Source organism: Oncorhynchus clarkii, chromosome 5, assembly GCF_045791955.1.
Source record: "Oncorhynchus clarkii lewisi isolate Uvic-CL-2024 chromosome 5, UVic_Ocla_1.0, whole genome shotgun sequence".
Classification (NCBI taxonomy): Eukaryota; Metazoa; Chordata; class Actinopteri; order Salmoniformes; family Salmonidae; genus Oncorhynchus; species Oncorhynchus clarkii.
Window position 1 is genome coordinate 45,333,475 of NC_092151.1, and position 18,484 is coordinate 45,351,958.

Genomic DNA, 18,484 nt, shown 5'->3' on the forward strand with positions numbered 1-18,484 from the left:
CTTTCCGTCTCTTGCACTATCTAAATCACGTACATAAAATATAAACATTTTCCCACCAGAGGTGTGTTTCCATCAAACGTATTTTTAGCCGATAAAAGGCTTTGCGTGATGAGGTAGTGCACATAAAAGCTCTTTTAGTGTATGTGTTCAGGTACCGAATAAAAAAAACTGAAGTTTCATGTGTTTAATTTGCAATTTCAACTCTGATGGTTTTGTCACAAAAACTGTTGCAATAAATAGCATACCTCCTTGCCCAATCTGGTTTTGGTGCTCTAAAGACAACCGTTGATGATAATGTGAACAGGGTAGGTTATATGACATGGCTAAAAACAATATATTATATATATATCATATATCATACATACAGTTGAAGTCAGAAGTTCACATACACCTTAGCCAAATACATTTCATCTCAGTTTTTCACAATTCCTGACTTTTAATCCTAGTTAAAATTCCCTGTCTTAGGTCAGTTAGGATCACCACTTTAGTTTAAGAATGTGAAATGTCAGAATAATAGTAGAGTGATTTATTTCAGCTTTTATTTATTTCATCACATTCCCAGAAGTTTACATACTAATTGAGTGTATTTGGTAGCATTGCCTTTACATTGTTTAACTTGGGTCCAACGTTTCGGGTAGCTTCCCACAATAAGTTGGGTGAATTTTGGCACATTCCTCCTGACAGAGCTGGTGTAACTGAGTCAGGTTTGTAGGCCTCTTTGCTTGCACATGCTTTTTCAGTTCTGCCCACATATTTTCTATGAGATTGAGGTCAGGGCTTTGTGATGGCCACTCCAATACCTTGACTTTGTTGTCCTTAAGCCATTTTGCCACAACTTTGGAAGTATGCTTGGGGTCATTGTCCATTTGGAAGACCCATTTGCGACCAAGCTTTAACTTGCTGACTGAAGCCTTGAGATGTTGCTTCAATATATCCACACAATTTCCCTTCCTCATGAAGCCATCTATTTTGTGAAGTGCACCAGTCCCTCCTGCAGCAAAGCACTCCCACAACCCCTGTGCTTCACGGTTGGGATGGTGTTCTTCGGCTTGCAAACCTCTCCCTTTTTCCTCCAAACATAACGATGGTCATTATGACCAAACAGTTCTATTTTTGTTTCATCAGACCAGAGGACATTTCTCCCAAAAAGTACGATCCCCATTTGCAGTTGCAAACCGTAGTCTGGCTTTTTTTATGGCAGTTTTGGAGCAGTGGCTTCTTCCTTGCTTGAGCGGCCTTTCAGGTTATGTCGATATAGGACTTGTTTTACTGTGGATATAGATACTTTTGTACCTGTTTCCTCCAGCATCTTCACAGGGCCCTTTACTGTTGTTCTGGGATTGATTTGCACTTTTCACACCGAAGTACGTTCATCTCTAGGAGACGGAACGTGTCTCCTTCCTGAGCAGTATGACGGCTGCGTGGTCCCATGGTGTTTATACTTGCGTACTATTGTTTGTACAGATGAACGTGGTACCTTCAGGCATTTGCAAATTGCTCCCAAGGATGAACCAGACTTGTGGAGTTCTATAATTTTTTTCTGAGGTCTTGGCTGATTTCTTTTGATTTTCCTAAGATGTCAATCAGAGGCACTGAGTTTGAAAGTAAGCCTTGAAATACATCCACAGGTACACCTCCAATTGACTCAAATTATGTCAATTAGCCTATCAGAAGCTTCTAAAGCCATGACATCATTTTCTGGAATTTTCCAAGCTGTTTAAAGGCACAGTCAACTTAGTGTATGTAAACTTCTGACTCACTGGAATTGTGATGCAGTGAATTATGAGTGAAATAATCTGTCTATAAACAATTGTTGGAAAAATGACTTGTCATGCACAAAGTAGATGCCCTAACCGACTTGCCAAAACTATAGTTTGTTAACAAGAAATTTGTGGAGTGGTTGAAAAACGAGTTTTAATGACTCCAAACTAAGTGTATGTAAACATCCGACTTCAACTGTATGTACACACAGTACCAGTCAACACTATGAAATAACACATATGGAATCATGTAGTAACCAAAAAAGTGTTAAACAAATCAAAATATATTTTTGAGTCTTCAAAGTAGCCACCCTTTGCCTTGATGACAGCTTTGCACACTCTTGGTATTCTCTCAACCAGCTCCATGATAAATTATTTTCCAACAGTCTTGAAGGAGTTCCCACATATGCTTGAGCACTTGTTGGCTGCTTTTCCTTCACTCTGTGGTCCAGCTCATTCCAAACCATCTCCATTTGGGTTGAGGTCGGGTGATTGTCGAGGCCAGGTCATCTGATGCAGCACTCCGTCACTCTCCTGCTTGGTCAAATAGCCCTTACACAGCCTGGAGATGTGTGCTAGGTAATTTTCCTGTTGAAAAACAAATTATAGTCCAACTAAGCGCAAACCAGATGGGATGGCTTATTGCTGCAGAATGCTGTGGTAGCCATGCTGGTTAAGTGTGCCTTGAATTCTAAACAAATCAGACAGTGTCACCAGCAAAGCACCATCACACCTCCTGCTTCATAGTGGGAACCACACATGCGGAGATCATCCGTTAACCAACTCTGCGTCTCACAAAGACACGGTGGTTGGAACCAAAAATCTCAAATTTGGACTCATCAGACCAAAGGACAGATTTCCACCGGTCTAATGTCCATTGCTCGTGTTTCTTTGCCCAAACAAGTCTCTCTTTCTTTCTTTCTTTCCTTCTTTCTTTCTTTCTTTCTTATTGGTGTCCTTTAGTAGTGGTTTATTTTCTGCAATTCGACCATGATTTACGCTGTCTCCTCTGAACAGTAGATGTTGTGTCTGTTACTTGAACTCTGAAGCATTTATTTGGGCTGTAATCGGAGGTGCAGTTAACTGTAATGAATTTATCCTCTGCAGCTGTTAACTCTGGCTCATCCTTTCCTGTGGCGGTCCTCGTGAGAGCAAGTTTCGTTATAGCGCTTGATGGTTTTTGTGACTGCACTTGAAGAAACTTTCACATTTCTTGAAATGTTCTGTATTGACTGACCTTCCTGTCTTAAAGTAATGATGGACTGTCATTTCTCTTTGCTTATTTGAGCTGTCATAATATAGACTTGGTCTTTTACCAAATAGGGCTTACTTCTGTATACCACCCCTACCTTGTCACAACACAAGTGATTGGCTCTAACGCATTAAGAAGGAAAGAAATTCCACAAATTATTGTTTAACAAGGCACACCGGTTAATTGAATTGCATTCCATGTGACTGCATATAAGGCCCTGCCCCGCCCCCCTTTCGGAAAAGCTGACCACGACTCCATTTTGTTGATCCCTGCCTACAGACAGAAACTAAAACAAGAGGCTCCCACGCTGAGGTCTGTCCAACGCTGGTCCGACCAAGCTGACTCCACACTCCAAGACTGCTTCCATCACGTGGACTGGGAGATGTTTCGTATTGCGTCAGATAACAACATTGACGAATACGCTGATTCGGTGTGCGAGTTCATTAGAACGTGCGTTGAAGATGTCGTTCCCATAGCAACGATTAAAACATTCCCTAACCAGAAACCGTGGATTGATGGCAGCATTCGTGTGAAACTGAAAGCGCGAACCACTGCTTTTAATCTGTGCAAGGTGTCTGGTAACATGACCGAATACAAACAGTGCAGCTATTCCCTCCGCAAGGCTATCAAACAAGCTAAGCGCCAGTACAGAGACAAAGTAGAATCTCAATTCAACGGCTCAGACACAAGAGGCATGTGGCAGGGTCTACAGTCAATCACGGACTACAGGAAGAAATCCAGCCCAGTCACGGACCAGGATGTCTTGCTCCCAGGCAGACTAAATAACTTTTTTGCCCGCTTTGAGGACAATACAGTGCCACTGACACGGCCTGCAACGAAAACATGCGGTCTCTCCTTCACTGCAGCCGAGGTGAGTAAGACATTTAAACGTATTAACCCTCGCAAGGCTGCAGGCCCAGACGGCATCACCAGCCGCGCCCTCATAGCATGCGCAGACCAGCTGGCCGGTGTGTTTACGGACATATTCAATCAATCCCTATACCAGTCTGCTGTTCCCACATGCTTCAAGAGGGCCACCATTGTTCCTGTTCCCAAGAAAGCTAAGGTAACTGAGCTAAACGACTACCGCCCCGTAGCACTCACATCCGTCATCATGAAGTGCTTTGAGAGACTAGTCAAGGACCATATCACCTCCACCCTACCTGACACCCTAGACCCACTCCAATTTGCTTACCGCCCAAATAGGTCCACAGACGATGCAATCTCAACCACACTGCACACTGCCCTAACCCAAGAGGAATACCTATGTGAGAATGCTGTTCATCGACTACAGCTCGGCATTCAACACCATAGTACCCTCCAAGCTCGTCATCAAGCTCGAGACCCTGGGTCTCGACCCCGCCCTGTGCAACTGGGTACTGGACTTCCTGACGGGCCGCCCCCAGGTGGTGAGGGTAGGCAACAACATCTCCTCCCCGGCTGATCCTCAACACTGGGGCCCCACAAGGGTGCGTTCTGAGCCCTCTCCTGGACTCCCTGTTCACCCACGACTGCGTGGCCACGCACGCCTCCAACTCAATCATCAAGTTTGCGGACGACACAACAGTGGTAGGTTTGATTACCAACAACGACGAGACGGCCTACAGGGAGGAGGTGAGGGCCCTCGGAGTGTGGTGTCAGGAAAATAACCTCACACTCAACGTCAATAAAACTAAGGAGATGATTGTGGACTTCAGGAAACAGCAGAGGGAACACCCCCCTATCCACATCGATGGAACAGTAGTGGAGAGGGTAGCAAGTTTTAAGTTCCTCGGCATACACATCACAGACAAACTGAATTGGTCCACTCACACAGACAGCATCGTGAAGAAGGCGCAGCAGCGCCTCTTCAACCTCAGGAGGCTGAAGAAATTCGGCTTGTCACCAAAAGCACTCACAAACTTCTACAGATGCACAATCGAGAGCATCCTGGCGGGCTGTATCACCGCCTGGTATGGCAACTGCACCGCCCTCAACCGTAAGGCTCTCCAGAGGGTAGTGAGGTCTGCACAACGCATCACCGGGGGCAAACTACCTGCCCTCCAGGACACCTACACCACCCGATGTCACAGGAAGGCCATAAAAATCATCAAGGACATCAACCACCCGAGCCACTGCCTGTTCACCCCGCTATCATCCAGAAGGCGAGGTCAGTACAGGTGCATCAAAGCTGGGACCGAGAGACTGAAAAACAGCTTCTATCTCAAGGCCATCAGACTGTTAAACAGCCACCACTAACACTGAGTGGCTGCTGCCAACACACTGACACTGACTCAACTCCAGCCACTTTAATAATGGGAATTGATGGGAAATGATGTAAATATATCACTAGCCACTTTAAGCAATGCTACCTTATATAATGTTACTTACCCTACATTATTCATCTCATATGCATACGTATATACTGTACTCTATATCATCGACTGTATCCTTATGTAATACATGTATCACTAGCCACTTTAACTATGCCACTTTGTTGACATACTCATCTCATTTGTACATACTGTACTCGATACCATCTACTGTATCTTGCCTATGCTGCTCTGTACCATCACTCATTCATATATCCTTATGTACATATTCTTTATCCCCTTACACTGTGTACAAGACAGTAGTTTTGGAATTGTTAGTTAGATTACTTGTTATTACTGCATTGTCGGAACTAGAAGCACAAGCATTTCGCTACACTCGCATTAACATCTGCTAACCATGTGTATGTGACAAATAAAATTTGATTTGATTTGCCTCATGAAGTTGGTTGAGAGAATACCAAGAGTGTGCAAAGCTGTCATCATGGCAAAGGGTGGCTACTTTGAAGAATCTCAAATATAAAATATATTTAGATTTGTTACATTTTTGTTATTTTTGTACAATGTAGAAAATAAAAAGTAAAAGTAAATAGTAAAAATGAAAACCCTTGAATGAGGTGTGTCCAGACTTTTGACTGGTACTTTATATATAATTGGCAGCCGCGCACCGATCATCATTCAAATGATAGCCTACCCTTGATATTTATTGAAAATTTGCATGGAACTCCAAGTATATTTCAATTGTGGCATAATCTATTTAATCTACCAAAAATATACACTAGACAAGGTGGGATATTTTGTTTTGTCGACAAATTTGCTGTTTCCGTAAGGCCTGTCGTAACTTTCTTTCTTCATCCGCATGAAATGGTTGGCTGGAAACCTGGTTTGTCCCTCTTCTTCCCCTCTTTCTTCTCCTTCCCCGTCTCTCTAACATTACATCCTCCTGAACAGGTCTGTGTGATGTAGCTGAACCTGACACCTCTGTCTCTTCCTACTAACAGGAAAGTCCCGATGTTCGGCCTGGAAGCAATCTTCCGGAACGGCGTTCCAGTAGGCCATCTGCGGCGCTCCGACTACGGGTTCTTTATTGACAAGCAGATTGGATACGGATACATCCGCAACCCTGACGGAGGAGTGGTAAGTAATATATAGTTGGCTACACACACACATACACACACCATTCAACTCAGCCACCCACACAATTTCTGTCATCACCACAAGTAGACGAAACATTAACCGGCTTCTTTTTCTTCTTCGTTGGAAGATGGGATTTCTATTATAATTGGTGGTATTCTGGCCGTTACGCTCTTAACGATTGGCAGACAGGAAAACACTGCTTGTTTCCAGCTCTTTAGAAACGCTTCATTGCTGCTCTGCTCTGCTCCTCCTCCGGCTGGGAAGCGATGACTCCTCTCAGAGCCCGCTGTGTGCGTGCCTGTGGGTGTGCACGTTCTGGGAACTGTCTCTTTCTCCTATTATCCGTCGTCATCTATTGGCTCTAGCCTGATCAACTCAGCCTTCAGACATTCTCGCCTGAGCTTTTACTTAGGACAGACAATATTCATGGTCTCTATTGTCCTCTCCTTCTGTTGGAGCAGAGGCCCAGATTTGCATACAATTATACCACGTCATCATATCATGCATATCTTGCAGTTTAACAACTTCATATTTGATTGAGTGGCAATTGAGTCAGATTCTAGTACTAGGGCTTTGACACACACACACACACACACACACACCACAGGCTTTGGTTGCTACCTCGGAAACTGAGAACTTTTTTCCCCCCAGCACTTCAAAAGAAACCTTGAAATAAAGCTGTAATTGTTAATTGGTGAAACTGCCACGTCTGTTTTTGAGATTACGACAACCAGGACATAATTGCATGTGCAACTGCACAGCAGAATATTTACAGCATTGTTTTTTATTTTTACGCACTGCCGAACAAAACAGTTAACAATAAGGAGTCGCTGGGGTGGAGTGGTGCGGTTTCTCTGATGTGGGTTACGTTTTTAAGGGCTTTATACTTTCAAAGCTGTTAACCAGGGTTTCTGGGCGAGGGAAGTTTATTTGTGTATCATATGTGTACATCCTGTGTTGTTTTCCTGTGTTGTCGTCGTCGTCGTCGTCCCCCCCCCATCCCCCTGCCCCCACAAAAATAAGACCCGTAGTAATAGAATACCACATCAGTGTGTCCTACCGGGCCGAGCAGGTTCTGACGCAGTGGATGACCGTTGCCTTGTTCAATGAGATGCTGCTGCACGGTGTGTGCACGGAGAGAGAGAGTGTGTTACTGGGCTGTGTGTGTTACGGAGTGAGACACCACATGTCTAGGTCTCCACCTGTTCCACAGGATATATATATATATATATATATATATATATATATATATATATATCCCCCTGTCACTTATCATTGGGATCACTTCCCCTCCCATCACAGTAGCACGGCAGAGTGCGAAACAGACACACACATCCACTCACAAAGCCCTGGCTTTGGCCCTGCGCTACAGCGCTCCACATGCCCTCCAACGCTGCGTAAAAGGGTCAGTCAGTGTCAGCAGCAGCTCATCATCACATGGCTCTGAAACCTCCACCACTCAACCTCTCCTTGCCTGCTACTGCTGCTAAGGTCAGAGTGGCAGGGAGGGATTCATCTGCCTCACTGATTACTGAGAAGCAGAGATGGAGGACAGTGAGAGAATGAGAAAGGGAGGAAGTGAAAGAACATAAGGAAGGCGAGAGGGAAAGTAAAGAAGGGAGGGATAGATTGAGAGGAAAGAAGGGAGGGAAGTAAATGGGGTAAGATAGAGGAGCGAGGGAGGGAAGGAGAAAACAAGTGAGCGAATGAGAGAGAGAGTAAGCAAGAAGTACTGAGAGAGAGACTGGGAGAGAATGAGGAGGGGGGGAAAGAGATGGAGTGACAAACTGCTAATGATTTGGGGAGAGCAGTCCAGGAGCTTGGCTAGGGGCGGGGCCGAGGGTTAGAGGCCAGTGGACTTTGACTGCGGTTGGGCTAGGGTACAGACTAGGAGCTGGGTTAGGCCTGCCTCCAGCCCAGCTCGTTTTTGGAGAGTTATAATTAGCCAGAACGGGGAAAAGCAGGGGCCACTGCGCTGCGAGGAAGGGAAGCAAAAGGAACTGACTCATTGGGCCGGAATAGTTTTGACATTGAGATGTGAATGAACTGGCTGTTTCGTGACCTCTTATTACATTTGGGTTTCATTAACCCTTTTCTCTTGTGGGAATTGGTTTTTATGGATGGGGCTAAATTGAAACAGTTTGGAGATGATGGGGAAATTATTAGACCAAAGATGAATACACAACAGTATACCTGACACAACATTACACTGTTGATTTTACATGAACTGTACTTTGCCGCATTTGTTGATAACGAAATCTGAATATACTCTGGATACATTCAGTAAACGTAATAAGAATATTCCTGGAAAAGGTGGGGTAGGTGCAACATAAGACAAAACAATTACAAGGATTTGAGTGAGAGGACACTAACTGGTGTCTCCCAAGTGGCCACACACCTCTCCAAAGTGTGCACAGTTCCTAAGTCATTTGAATACGCTTTTATGACTGCAAGAAGAGTCTTTAACTATAAGGTGTTTTTAGCTCTCCTATCTGTGCTGTTGAGGAACTAAATCTCAAACACGTTTTGTTTGGAACACAAACCTGCATCCCTGCCATCACACAATTACTGTTGCAATCTAAAAACGGTTCATTATATATCGCAATCTGTATCAGATGGGCATCATTTTAAAGATCTATTGCTAATATGCTATAAGCTATGCTATAAGCTATAAAATACGCTATTACAGTGTTAGGCTTTTACAATGCAATTCCGGGAAATGTATACACTTTTTGGTGTGCACGCAAAGGATCATGCATTCAGGCACATGTGACACGGCAAATGTTCCACAGAATAGACAAACAGACTCATTCTGTTCAGAACAACCCCAGGGTATGACGCCATATAATAATTTTGAAACTGTATATCAAACATAGTGATCATTGACATTGTATATGACATGCGTTTTATGATCTCTGGAGAATAATGGAATCACTGGAGAGCAATGGGTGAGCTCCGTTTGAGACTGTCCTAACGAAGTGATCTGAAGAACTGTAATATCCCATGTTTCTCAGTTGTGGCTGAACAAAGACATGGTAAATATGAATCTCTCTTTTTCTATACATCGGTAGGACCGAACCGATCAGGGAAGCTCAGAGGAGGGGGCGTGTGCCTTTGTGAGCAACAACTTATGCGCAATCTCTAAAATTAAGGGAGTCTCGAGATTCTGCTCACCTGAGGTAGAATACATCATGATAAACTGTAGACCACACTATTTACCAGGAGAGTTTATCTATATTTTTCGTAGGGGTCCATTTACCACCACAAACCAATGCTGGCACTAAGACCGCACTCAACCAGCTGTATAGGGCCATAAGCAAATAAAATGCTCACCCAGAGGTGGTGCTCCTAGTAGCCAGTGACTTTAATGCAGGAAAACTGAAAACCATTTTACCTAATTTCTACCGGCATGTCACCTCTGCAACTACAGGTAAAAACTCTAGATCCCCTTTACTCCACACACAGACACGCATACAGAGCTCGCCCTCACCCACCATTTGGCAAATTTGAATTTATCTTAACTATCCTCCTGATATACGTGTAAACTCAAACAGGAAGTACCAGTGACTCGCTCAATACGGAAGTGGTGAGATAAAGCGAATGCTAAGCTACAGGACTGATTTAATTTTGTGTAGCGCGAGGGGCTCAAGTTCAGAACGGCTTTCAATCAAACCCAATACAGCGCTGCAAAGTGCAGCTCTGACGTCATGTATAGCAAATTACTGTACAGCCACTATGTTCCAATTTAGCTGTTTACCAGTGCCCAAATCTGCCATTTCAACCCATATATGGGTACAGGAAGGGAAACAATGAAATGCAGTATCTCAGGGGTCATCAACTAAATTCAGCCGTGGGCAGATTTCGTTTTTTTCTCGAGAGGATGGTCGGGGGACAGAATATAAATATAAAGTATTTGTACTCTGACGCAAGAAGCCCAACCAGATATTGTATTTGACTAAAACATAATCATTTCAAAGCTTGATATTAGTCTTATCTTTTTTTGTTTTTTTTTAACTGCGCCGTTTATGCCACTCCACTATCTAGAAAAATCAGAGGAGATGCGCAATAGGTTTCTGAGAGGCTACTCGCCACAATGTGTGGATAAAGCTCTTCATTTGGCATTGGGGAAACCACGAGCTGAACTGCTCCAAAAAAAAGACCCACTAGAGCTAAAGAACACAACTACATATACTTTGAACTTGCGAAAAGTGGGAGATGCTGGCATGTTATCGTCGGACCCAGCTTTGCCTGCTGAATTTAAGAATCCACCACTTATTGTATGTAGGAGAGGTCGCAATTTACCCCATTAATTGGTCCATCCAACTGGCAGCCACACAAGAAAATGAGCCAGGCTCTTTTACGCCCGCTTGGGGATGGTAGCTATAAATGCAGAGGTTGCGCACAGTGCAACAATATGATGAAGTGTGAACATTCCTGCCACCCACACACAGGAAAATGGTTCCAAATAAATCACATTATTACGTGCTACACCACCCATGTTATCTACATGATTAAATGTCCATGTGGGCTGTGTTATGTAGGTAAAACCTCTCCTTCTCTCAAACATAAAAGTTAAATCAGGGAAAACGACAGTGATTATCCAGTTGCAGTACATTTTAATGACCTAAAACATGACATTTCTACCTTTAAAAAAAAAAAAAAAAAGATTTTGTGGCATAGAGAAAGTTAAGATATCAGACAGGGGAGGTGATATAAATAATACTCTGAGCAAAAGAGAATGTTTAGGGATTTTCACCCTCCCAGACATTATTCCCTAAAATGTCTTAATGATGAAATGCCTCTGTATGTTATGTTGTAAATGTGAACATGAATGATGCCCCTATTTCAGATTACTCTGACGTGTTTCTTACACTGTACCCAATGATTTATGAAAACTTGCTTGGTAGGTCGATGTCCTCATTGTGGTTTTACAGACGTGTTTAATACGTTTTATGTACACACTTTATTCAAATATTTATGAAATGTATATTGTTATATTGGGTAGCACTTATTTGTTTTCCCTCGACTCCAACCCCATTTGATGCGTGGAACGGATGTGGGTGGGGCTAGGTCTACATAAGGGTGCTATTTTTCTTTTTAACTCCCAAAAGCTCTGACGAAGGCCGATACGTAAATGCTTATTAAAGATCAGTGATAATATCAAGAAATACACTGCTCAAAAACACTTAAACAACACAATGTAACTCCACTTAGGAAGCAACACTGATTGACAATAAATAAATAATAAATAAATGTCACATGCTGTTGTGCAAATGGAATAGACAGGTGAAAATTATAGGCAATTAGCAAGACACCCCCAATAAAGGAGTGGTTCTGCAGGTGGTGACCACAGACCACTTCTCAGTTCCTATGCTTCCTGGTTGATGTTTTGGTCACTTTTGAATGCTGGCGGTGCTTTCACTCTAGTGGTAGCATGAGACAGAGTCTACAACCCACACAAGTGGCTCAGGTAGTGCAGCTCATCCAGGATGGCACATCAATGCGAGCTGTGGCAAGAAGGTTTGCTGTGTCTGTCAGCGTAGTGTCCAGAGCATGGAGGTGCTACCAGGAGACAAGCCAGTACATCAGGAGACGTGGAGGAGGCCGTAGGAGGGCAACAACCCAGCAGCAGGACCGCCTTTGTGCGGAAGCAGGAGGAGCACTGCCAGAGCCCTGCAAAATGACCTCCAGCAGGCCACAAATGTGCATGTGTCTGCTCAAACAGTCAGAAACAAATCAAATCAAATTTTATTTGTCACATACACATGGTTAGCAGATGTTAATGCGAGTGTAGCGAAATGCTTGTGCTTCTAGTTCCGACAATGCAGTAATAACAAGTAATCTAACTAACAATTCCAAAACTACTGTCTTGTACACAGTGTAAGGGGATAAAGAATATGTACATAAGGATATATGAATGAGTGATGGTACAGAGCAGCATAGGCAAGATACAGTAGATGGTATCGAGTACAGTATGTACAAATGAGATGAGTATGTCAACAAAGTGGCATAGTTTAAAGTGGCTAGTGATACATGTATTACATAAGGATACAGTTGATGATATAGAGTACAGTATATACGTATGCATATGAGATGGATAATGTAGGGTAAGTAACATTATATAAGGTAGCATTGTTTAAAGTGGCTAGTGATATATTTACATCATTTCCCATCAATTCCCATTATTAAAGTGGCTGGAGTTGAGTCAGTGTCAGTGTGTTGGCAGCAGCCACTCAGTGTTAGTGGTGGCTGTTTAACAGTCTGATGGCCTTGAGATAGAAGCTGTTTTTCAGTCTCTCGGTCCCAGCTTTGATGCACCTGTACTGACCTCGCCTTCTGGATGATAGCGGGGTGAACAGGCAGTGGCTCGGGTGGTTGATGTCCTTGATGATCTTTATGGCCTTCCTGTGACATCGGGTGGTGTAGGTGTCCTGGAGGGCAGGTAGTTTGCCCCCGGTGATGCGTTGTGCAGACCTCACTACCCTCTGGAGAGCCTTACGGTTGAGGGCGGTGCAGTTGCCATACCAGGCGGTGGTGATACAGCCCGCCAGGATGCTCTCGATTGTGCATCTGTAGAAGTTTGTGAGTGCTTTTGGTGACAAGCCAAATTTCTTCAGCCTCCTGAGGTTGAAGAGGCGCTGCTGCGCCTTCTTCACGATGCTGTCTGTGTGAGTGGACCAATTCAGTTTGTCTGTGATGTGTATGCCCGAGGAACTTAAAACTTGCTACCCTCTCCACTACTGTTCCATCGATGTGGATAGGGGGGTGTTCCCTCTGCTGTTTCCTGAAGTCCACAATCATCTCCTTAGTTTTGTTGACGTTGAGTGTGAGGTTATTTTCCTGACACCACACTCCGAGGGCCCTCACCTCCTCCCTGTAGGCCGTCTCGTCGTTGTTGGTAATCAAGCCTACCACTGTTGTGTCGTCCGCAAACTTGATGATTGAGTTGGAGGCGTGCGTGGCCACGCAGTCGTGGGTGAACAGGGAGTACAGGAGAGGGCTCAGAACGCACCCTTGTGGGGCCCCAGTGTTGAGGATCAGCGGGGAGGAGATGTTGTTGCCTACCCTCACCACCTGGGGGCGGCCCGTCAGGAAGTCCAGTACCCAGTTGCACAGGACGGGGTCGAGACCCAGGGTCTCGAGCTTGATGACGAGCTTGGAGGGTACTATGGTGTTGAATGCCGAGCTGTAGTCGATGAACAGCATTCTCACATAGGTATTCCTCTTGTCCAGATAGGTTAGGGCAGTGTGCAGTGTGGTTGAGATTGCATCGTCTGTGGACCTATTTGGGTGGTAAGCAAATTGGAGTGGGTCTAGGGTGTCAGGTAGGGTGGAGGTGATATGGTCCTTGACTAGTCTCTCAAAGCACTTCATGATGACGGATGTGAGTGCTACGGGGCGGTAGTCGTTTAGCTCAGTTACCTTAGCTTTCTTGGGAACAGGAACAATGGTGGCCCTCTTGAAGCATGTGGGAACAGCAGACTGGTATAGGGATTGATTGAATATGTCCGTAAACACACCGGCCAGCTGGTCTGCGCATGCTATGAGGGCGCGGCTGGTGATGCCGTCTGGGCCTGCAGCCTTGCGAGGGTTAATACGTTTAAATGTCTTACTCACCTCGGCTGCAGTGAAGGAGAGACCGCATGTTTTCGTTGCAGGCCGTGTCAGTGGCACTGTATTGTCCTCAAAGCGGGCAAAAAAGTTATTTAGTCTGCCTGGGAGCAAGACATCCTGGTCCGTGACTGGGCTGGATTTCTTCCTGTAGTCCGTGATTGACTGTAGACCCTGCCACATGCCTCTTGTGTCTGAGCCGTTGAATTGAGATTCTACTTTGTCTCTGTACTGGCGCTTAGCTTGTTTGATAGCCTTGCGGAGGGAATAGCTGCACTGTTTGTATTCGGTCATGTTACCAGACACCTTGCCCTGATTAAAAGCAGTGGTTCGCGCTTTCAGTTTCACACGAATGCTGCCATCAATCCACGGTTTCTGGTTAGGGAATGTTTTAATCGTTGCTATGGGAACGACATCTTCAACGCACGTTCTAATGAACTCGCACACCGAATCAGCGTATTCGTCAATGTTGTTATCTGACGCAATACGAAACATCTCCCAGTCCACGTGATGGAAGCAGTCTTGGAGTGTGGAGTCAGCTTGGTCGGACCAGCGTTGGACAGACCTCAGCGTGGGAGCCTCTTGTTTTAGTTTCTGTCTGTAGGCAGGGATCAACAAAATGGAGTCGTGGTCAGCTTTTCCGAAAGGGGGGCGGGGCAGGGCCTTATATGCGTTGCGGAAGTTAGAGTAACAATGATCCAAGGTCTTTCCACCCCTGGTTGCGCAATCGATATGCTGATAAAATTTAGGGAGTCTTGTTTTCAGATTAGCCTTGTTAAAATCCCCAGCTACAATGAATGCAGCCTCCGGATAAATCGTTTCCAGTTTGCAGAGAGTTAAATAAAGTTCGTTCAGAGCCATCGATGTGTCTGCTTGGGGGGGGATATATACGGCTGTGATTATAATCGAAGAGAATTCTCTTGGTAGATAATGCGGTCTACATTTGATTGTGAGGAATTCTAAATCAGGTGAACAGAAGGATTTGAGTTCCTGTATGTTTCTTTCATCACACCATGTCACGTTGGCCATGAGGCATACGCCCCCGCCCCTCTTCTTACCAGAAAGATGTTTGTTTCTGTCAGCGCGATGCATGGAGAAACCCGTTGGCTGCACCGCTTCGGATAGAGTCTCTCCAGTGAGCCATGTTTCAGTGAAGCAAAGGACGTTACAGTCTCTGATGTCCCTCTGGAATGCTACCCTTGCTCGGATTTCATCAACCTTGTTGTCAAGAGACTGGACATTGGCAAGAAGAATGCTAGGGAGTGGTGCACGGTGTGCCCGTCTCCGGAGTCTGACCAGAAGACCGCCTCGTTTCCCTCTCTTTCGGAGTCGTTTTTTTGGGTCGCTGCATAGGATCCACTCCGTTGTCCTGTTTGTAAGGCAGAACACAGGATCCGCGTCGCGAAAAACATATTCTTGGTCGTACTGATGGTGAGTTGACGCTGATCTTATATTCAGTAGTTCTTCTCGACTGTATGTAATGAAACCTAAGATGACCTGGGGTACTAATGTAAGAAATAACACGTAAAAAAACAAAAAACTGCATAGTTTCCTAGGAACGCGAAGCGAGGCGGCCATCTCTGTCGGCGCCGGAAACAGACTCCATGAGGGTGGTATGAGGGCCCGACGTCCACAGGTGGGGATTGTGCTTACAGCCCAACACCGTGCAGGACGTTTGGCATTTGCCAGAGAACACCAAGATTGGCAAATTCGCCACTGGCGCCCTGTGCTCTTCACAGATGAAAGCAGGTTCATACTGAGCACATGTGACAGACGTGACAGAGTCTGGAGACGCCGTGGAGAACGTTATGCTGCCTGCAACATCCTCCAGCATGACCGGTTTGGCGGTGGGTCAGTCATGGTGTGGGGTGGCATTTCTTTGGGGGGCCGCACAGCCCTCCATGTGCTCGCCAGAGGTAGCCTGACTGCCATTAGGTCCCAAGATGAGATCCTCAGACCCCTTGTGACACCATATGCTGGTGCGGTTGGCCCTGGGTTCATCCTAATGCAAGACAATGCTAGACCTCATGTGGCTAGAGTGTGTCAGCAGTTCCTGCAAGAGGAAGGCATTGATGCTATGGACTGGCCCGCCCGTTCCACAGACCTGAATCCAATTGAGCACATCTGGGACATCATGTCTCGCTCCATCCACCAACGCCACGTTGCACCACAGACTGTCCAGGAGTTGCCGGGTGCTTTAGTCCAGGTCTGGGAGGAGATCCGTCTGGAGACCAGCCGCCACCTCATCAGGAGCATGCCCAGGCGTTGTAGGGAGGTCATACAGGCACGTGGAGGCCACACACACCACTGAGCCTCATTTTGACTTGTTTTAAGGACATTACATCAAAGTTGGATCAGCCTGTAGTGTGGTTTTCCACTTTCATTTTGAGTGTGACTCCAAGTCCAGACCTCCATGGGTTGATAAATGTGATTTCCATTGATAATTTGTGTGATTTTGTTGTCAGCACATTCAACTATGTAAAGAATATTTCATTCATTCAGATCTAGGATGTGTTATTTTAGTGTTCCCTTCATTTTTTTGAGCAGTGTATATTAAAAACATTTTTACTTACAGCTTTTTCGTAGGCCAAAGAAAATCTGCCGCGCACCAAATTTGCGACACTGGGTGCCAGTTGACGAACCCTGCAGTACCTAATCAGGAATAGTGTTTTTGGAGAGAGGAGTTGGGTCATTAAGAACAGTCTAAGGTTCCCTAATCTTTCAGATCTCAGGATGGATTAGGAGCTTATTTTAAAGACTCTGAGTTCCTCCATCACTGAGTAAAGGTGTGGATTTAACCATGTCTGTTTGCTCTCTTCCATTCTTTATTCTCTCTCGTCCTTTCAATCTCACTCTTTCTCTATCCCCCCTCTTGCGCTCTTGCTTTCTATTTCTCTCTCGCACTCTCTCTCTCTCTCTCTCTCTCTCTCAGGTAAATGCTGACTTCATAAAGAGTGGGAAGTTCACTCTGGAGAGGATGGGTGTGGTGTACGAGGCCAAGCCCCACCTCAAGTCGCCCTTTGATCCCTCAAACAACCGCGTGAAAGGCATTTACCCCGACAACTACCACAGCGTTTACAAGGCCAACGCACAATAATGTACATCGAGGTGTGATTGGACAATGTGACTGTTTGTTTTTGTCCCTTATCTCCCCCAGCATGTCCCCATGTTGGAGTCAGACCTGAGTCCAAATACTTTGAGCTTTTGTTCTAGCCTACCAGGAGTGCCGGTGGGCAGGGTTTTACATTTTTCCTGACTTTTCTATTGGTTCAATTGCAACAGGCAAGCTTAATCGAGCACAGCTAAAGTATTTGAAAGGACATAATTGTATTTGAACCCATGTCTGGTTGGAGTATCATGTGAGGTACCTGTTTACTGTCTCTGTCTGGTGTAAAGCTTGAGAATAGCAGTGTTAAGTCCATGTGAAAAGAGCCCGTGAACCACAGATTAGAGTCGCAAGTTTGGTAGCCCTGCAGTACCATACCTCAACACCATGTTATTCTCATGGCTGAAGGCGAAGCTGCCAACTACTTCTGTAAGTCTTAAAATCATCTCTGATGGTCAAGTAGAAAATATGATAAATTAATTAACAAATAGTTAAAAGGGTAAATATACTGTACTTAACGTGCCTTGCTTTGTTGAACTACTAAAAAAAAAGTATAAATTGGTGACCTGCAATATATTCTTAGTTTTATTAATGTTTCTGGTGCTGCTATTGGTGAGCATGTTTTAAGATCCCGTTGGTTCAATTGTGCTTTTATTGTGTTCATATTAGTGTATGCTAACTCCAGAGTTGATACCAAATGAAATCTGATTGCTGAATTGTACTCTAATAATGCATGAATAAAATGACTTGTCTGTGAACAAATGAAGACTGCTCGCCTGTGAAATCCTCAATACACTTTATTGATTCATTTCAAATACAATACAGACAATGTAATTTGTTTTATCGGTGTGTTTTTTTTCTGTTCTTTGTGTACTGAACATAATGTTTCAGATGTGGTCTTAATGTTGTCTCACTTCTTCCTGCTTCAATGCAATCTTACATTTTCACATATGAAGAATCAGGTTAGTGACTTCAATGACCGCTTTAGAAGACAAGGTCTAGTTTCCTGTAATTTTAGATCTCATGTATATGCAGTTATTGGTGTCAATGATTGCCATACAGCTTAAAATGATAAACTATGCCCATTAAACTAACTTAATTTCATATTTATCTGATCTTTCCCACAGATTTCTTTACGAATAAATATCTGTACTGGAGTAGGAATGTTTTATTCACTGAAAGTGATCAGATATCATAATGGAGTTATTGAGTTCTATTTAATTGTGTGAGAGTGAAGTGATCATTTAGATACAATAGTGTTCTCTTGAATTCTGTGAATGTGATTATGATATTATGCTAGTACTGCAGT

At 44.5% G+C, this 18,484-nt stretch overlaps 1 protein-coding gene across 1 annotated transcript in view; it reads left to right on the top strand.

Annotated features, from left to right (window-relative positions):
- The window catches only part of LOC139408909 (sarcosine dehydrogenase), a 124,975-nt gene extending 107,038 nt beyond the window's left edge, over positions 1-17,937 (top strand). The window contains exons 21-22 of the mRNA XM_071153359.1: positions 6,323-6,458; positions 17,002-17,937. Coding sequence (XP_071009460.1) covers positions 6,323-6,458; positions 17,002-17,166 — 301 coding nt within the window. The 3' untranslated portion in view covers positions 17,167-17,937. The remainder of the gene's footprint in view (positions 1-6,322; positions 6,459-17,001) is intronic.
- The last annotated feature ends 547 nt before the right edge of the window (positions 17,938-18,484 follow it).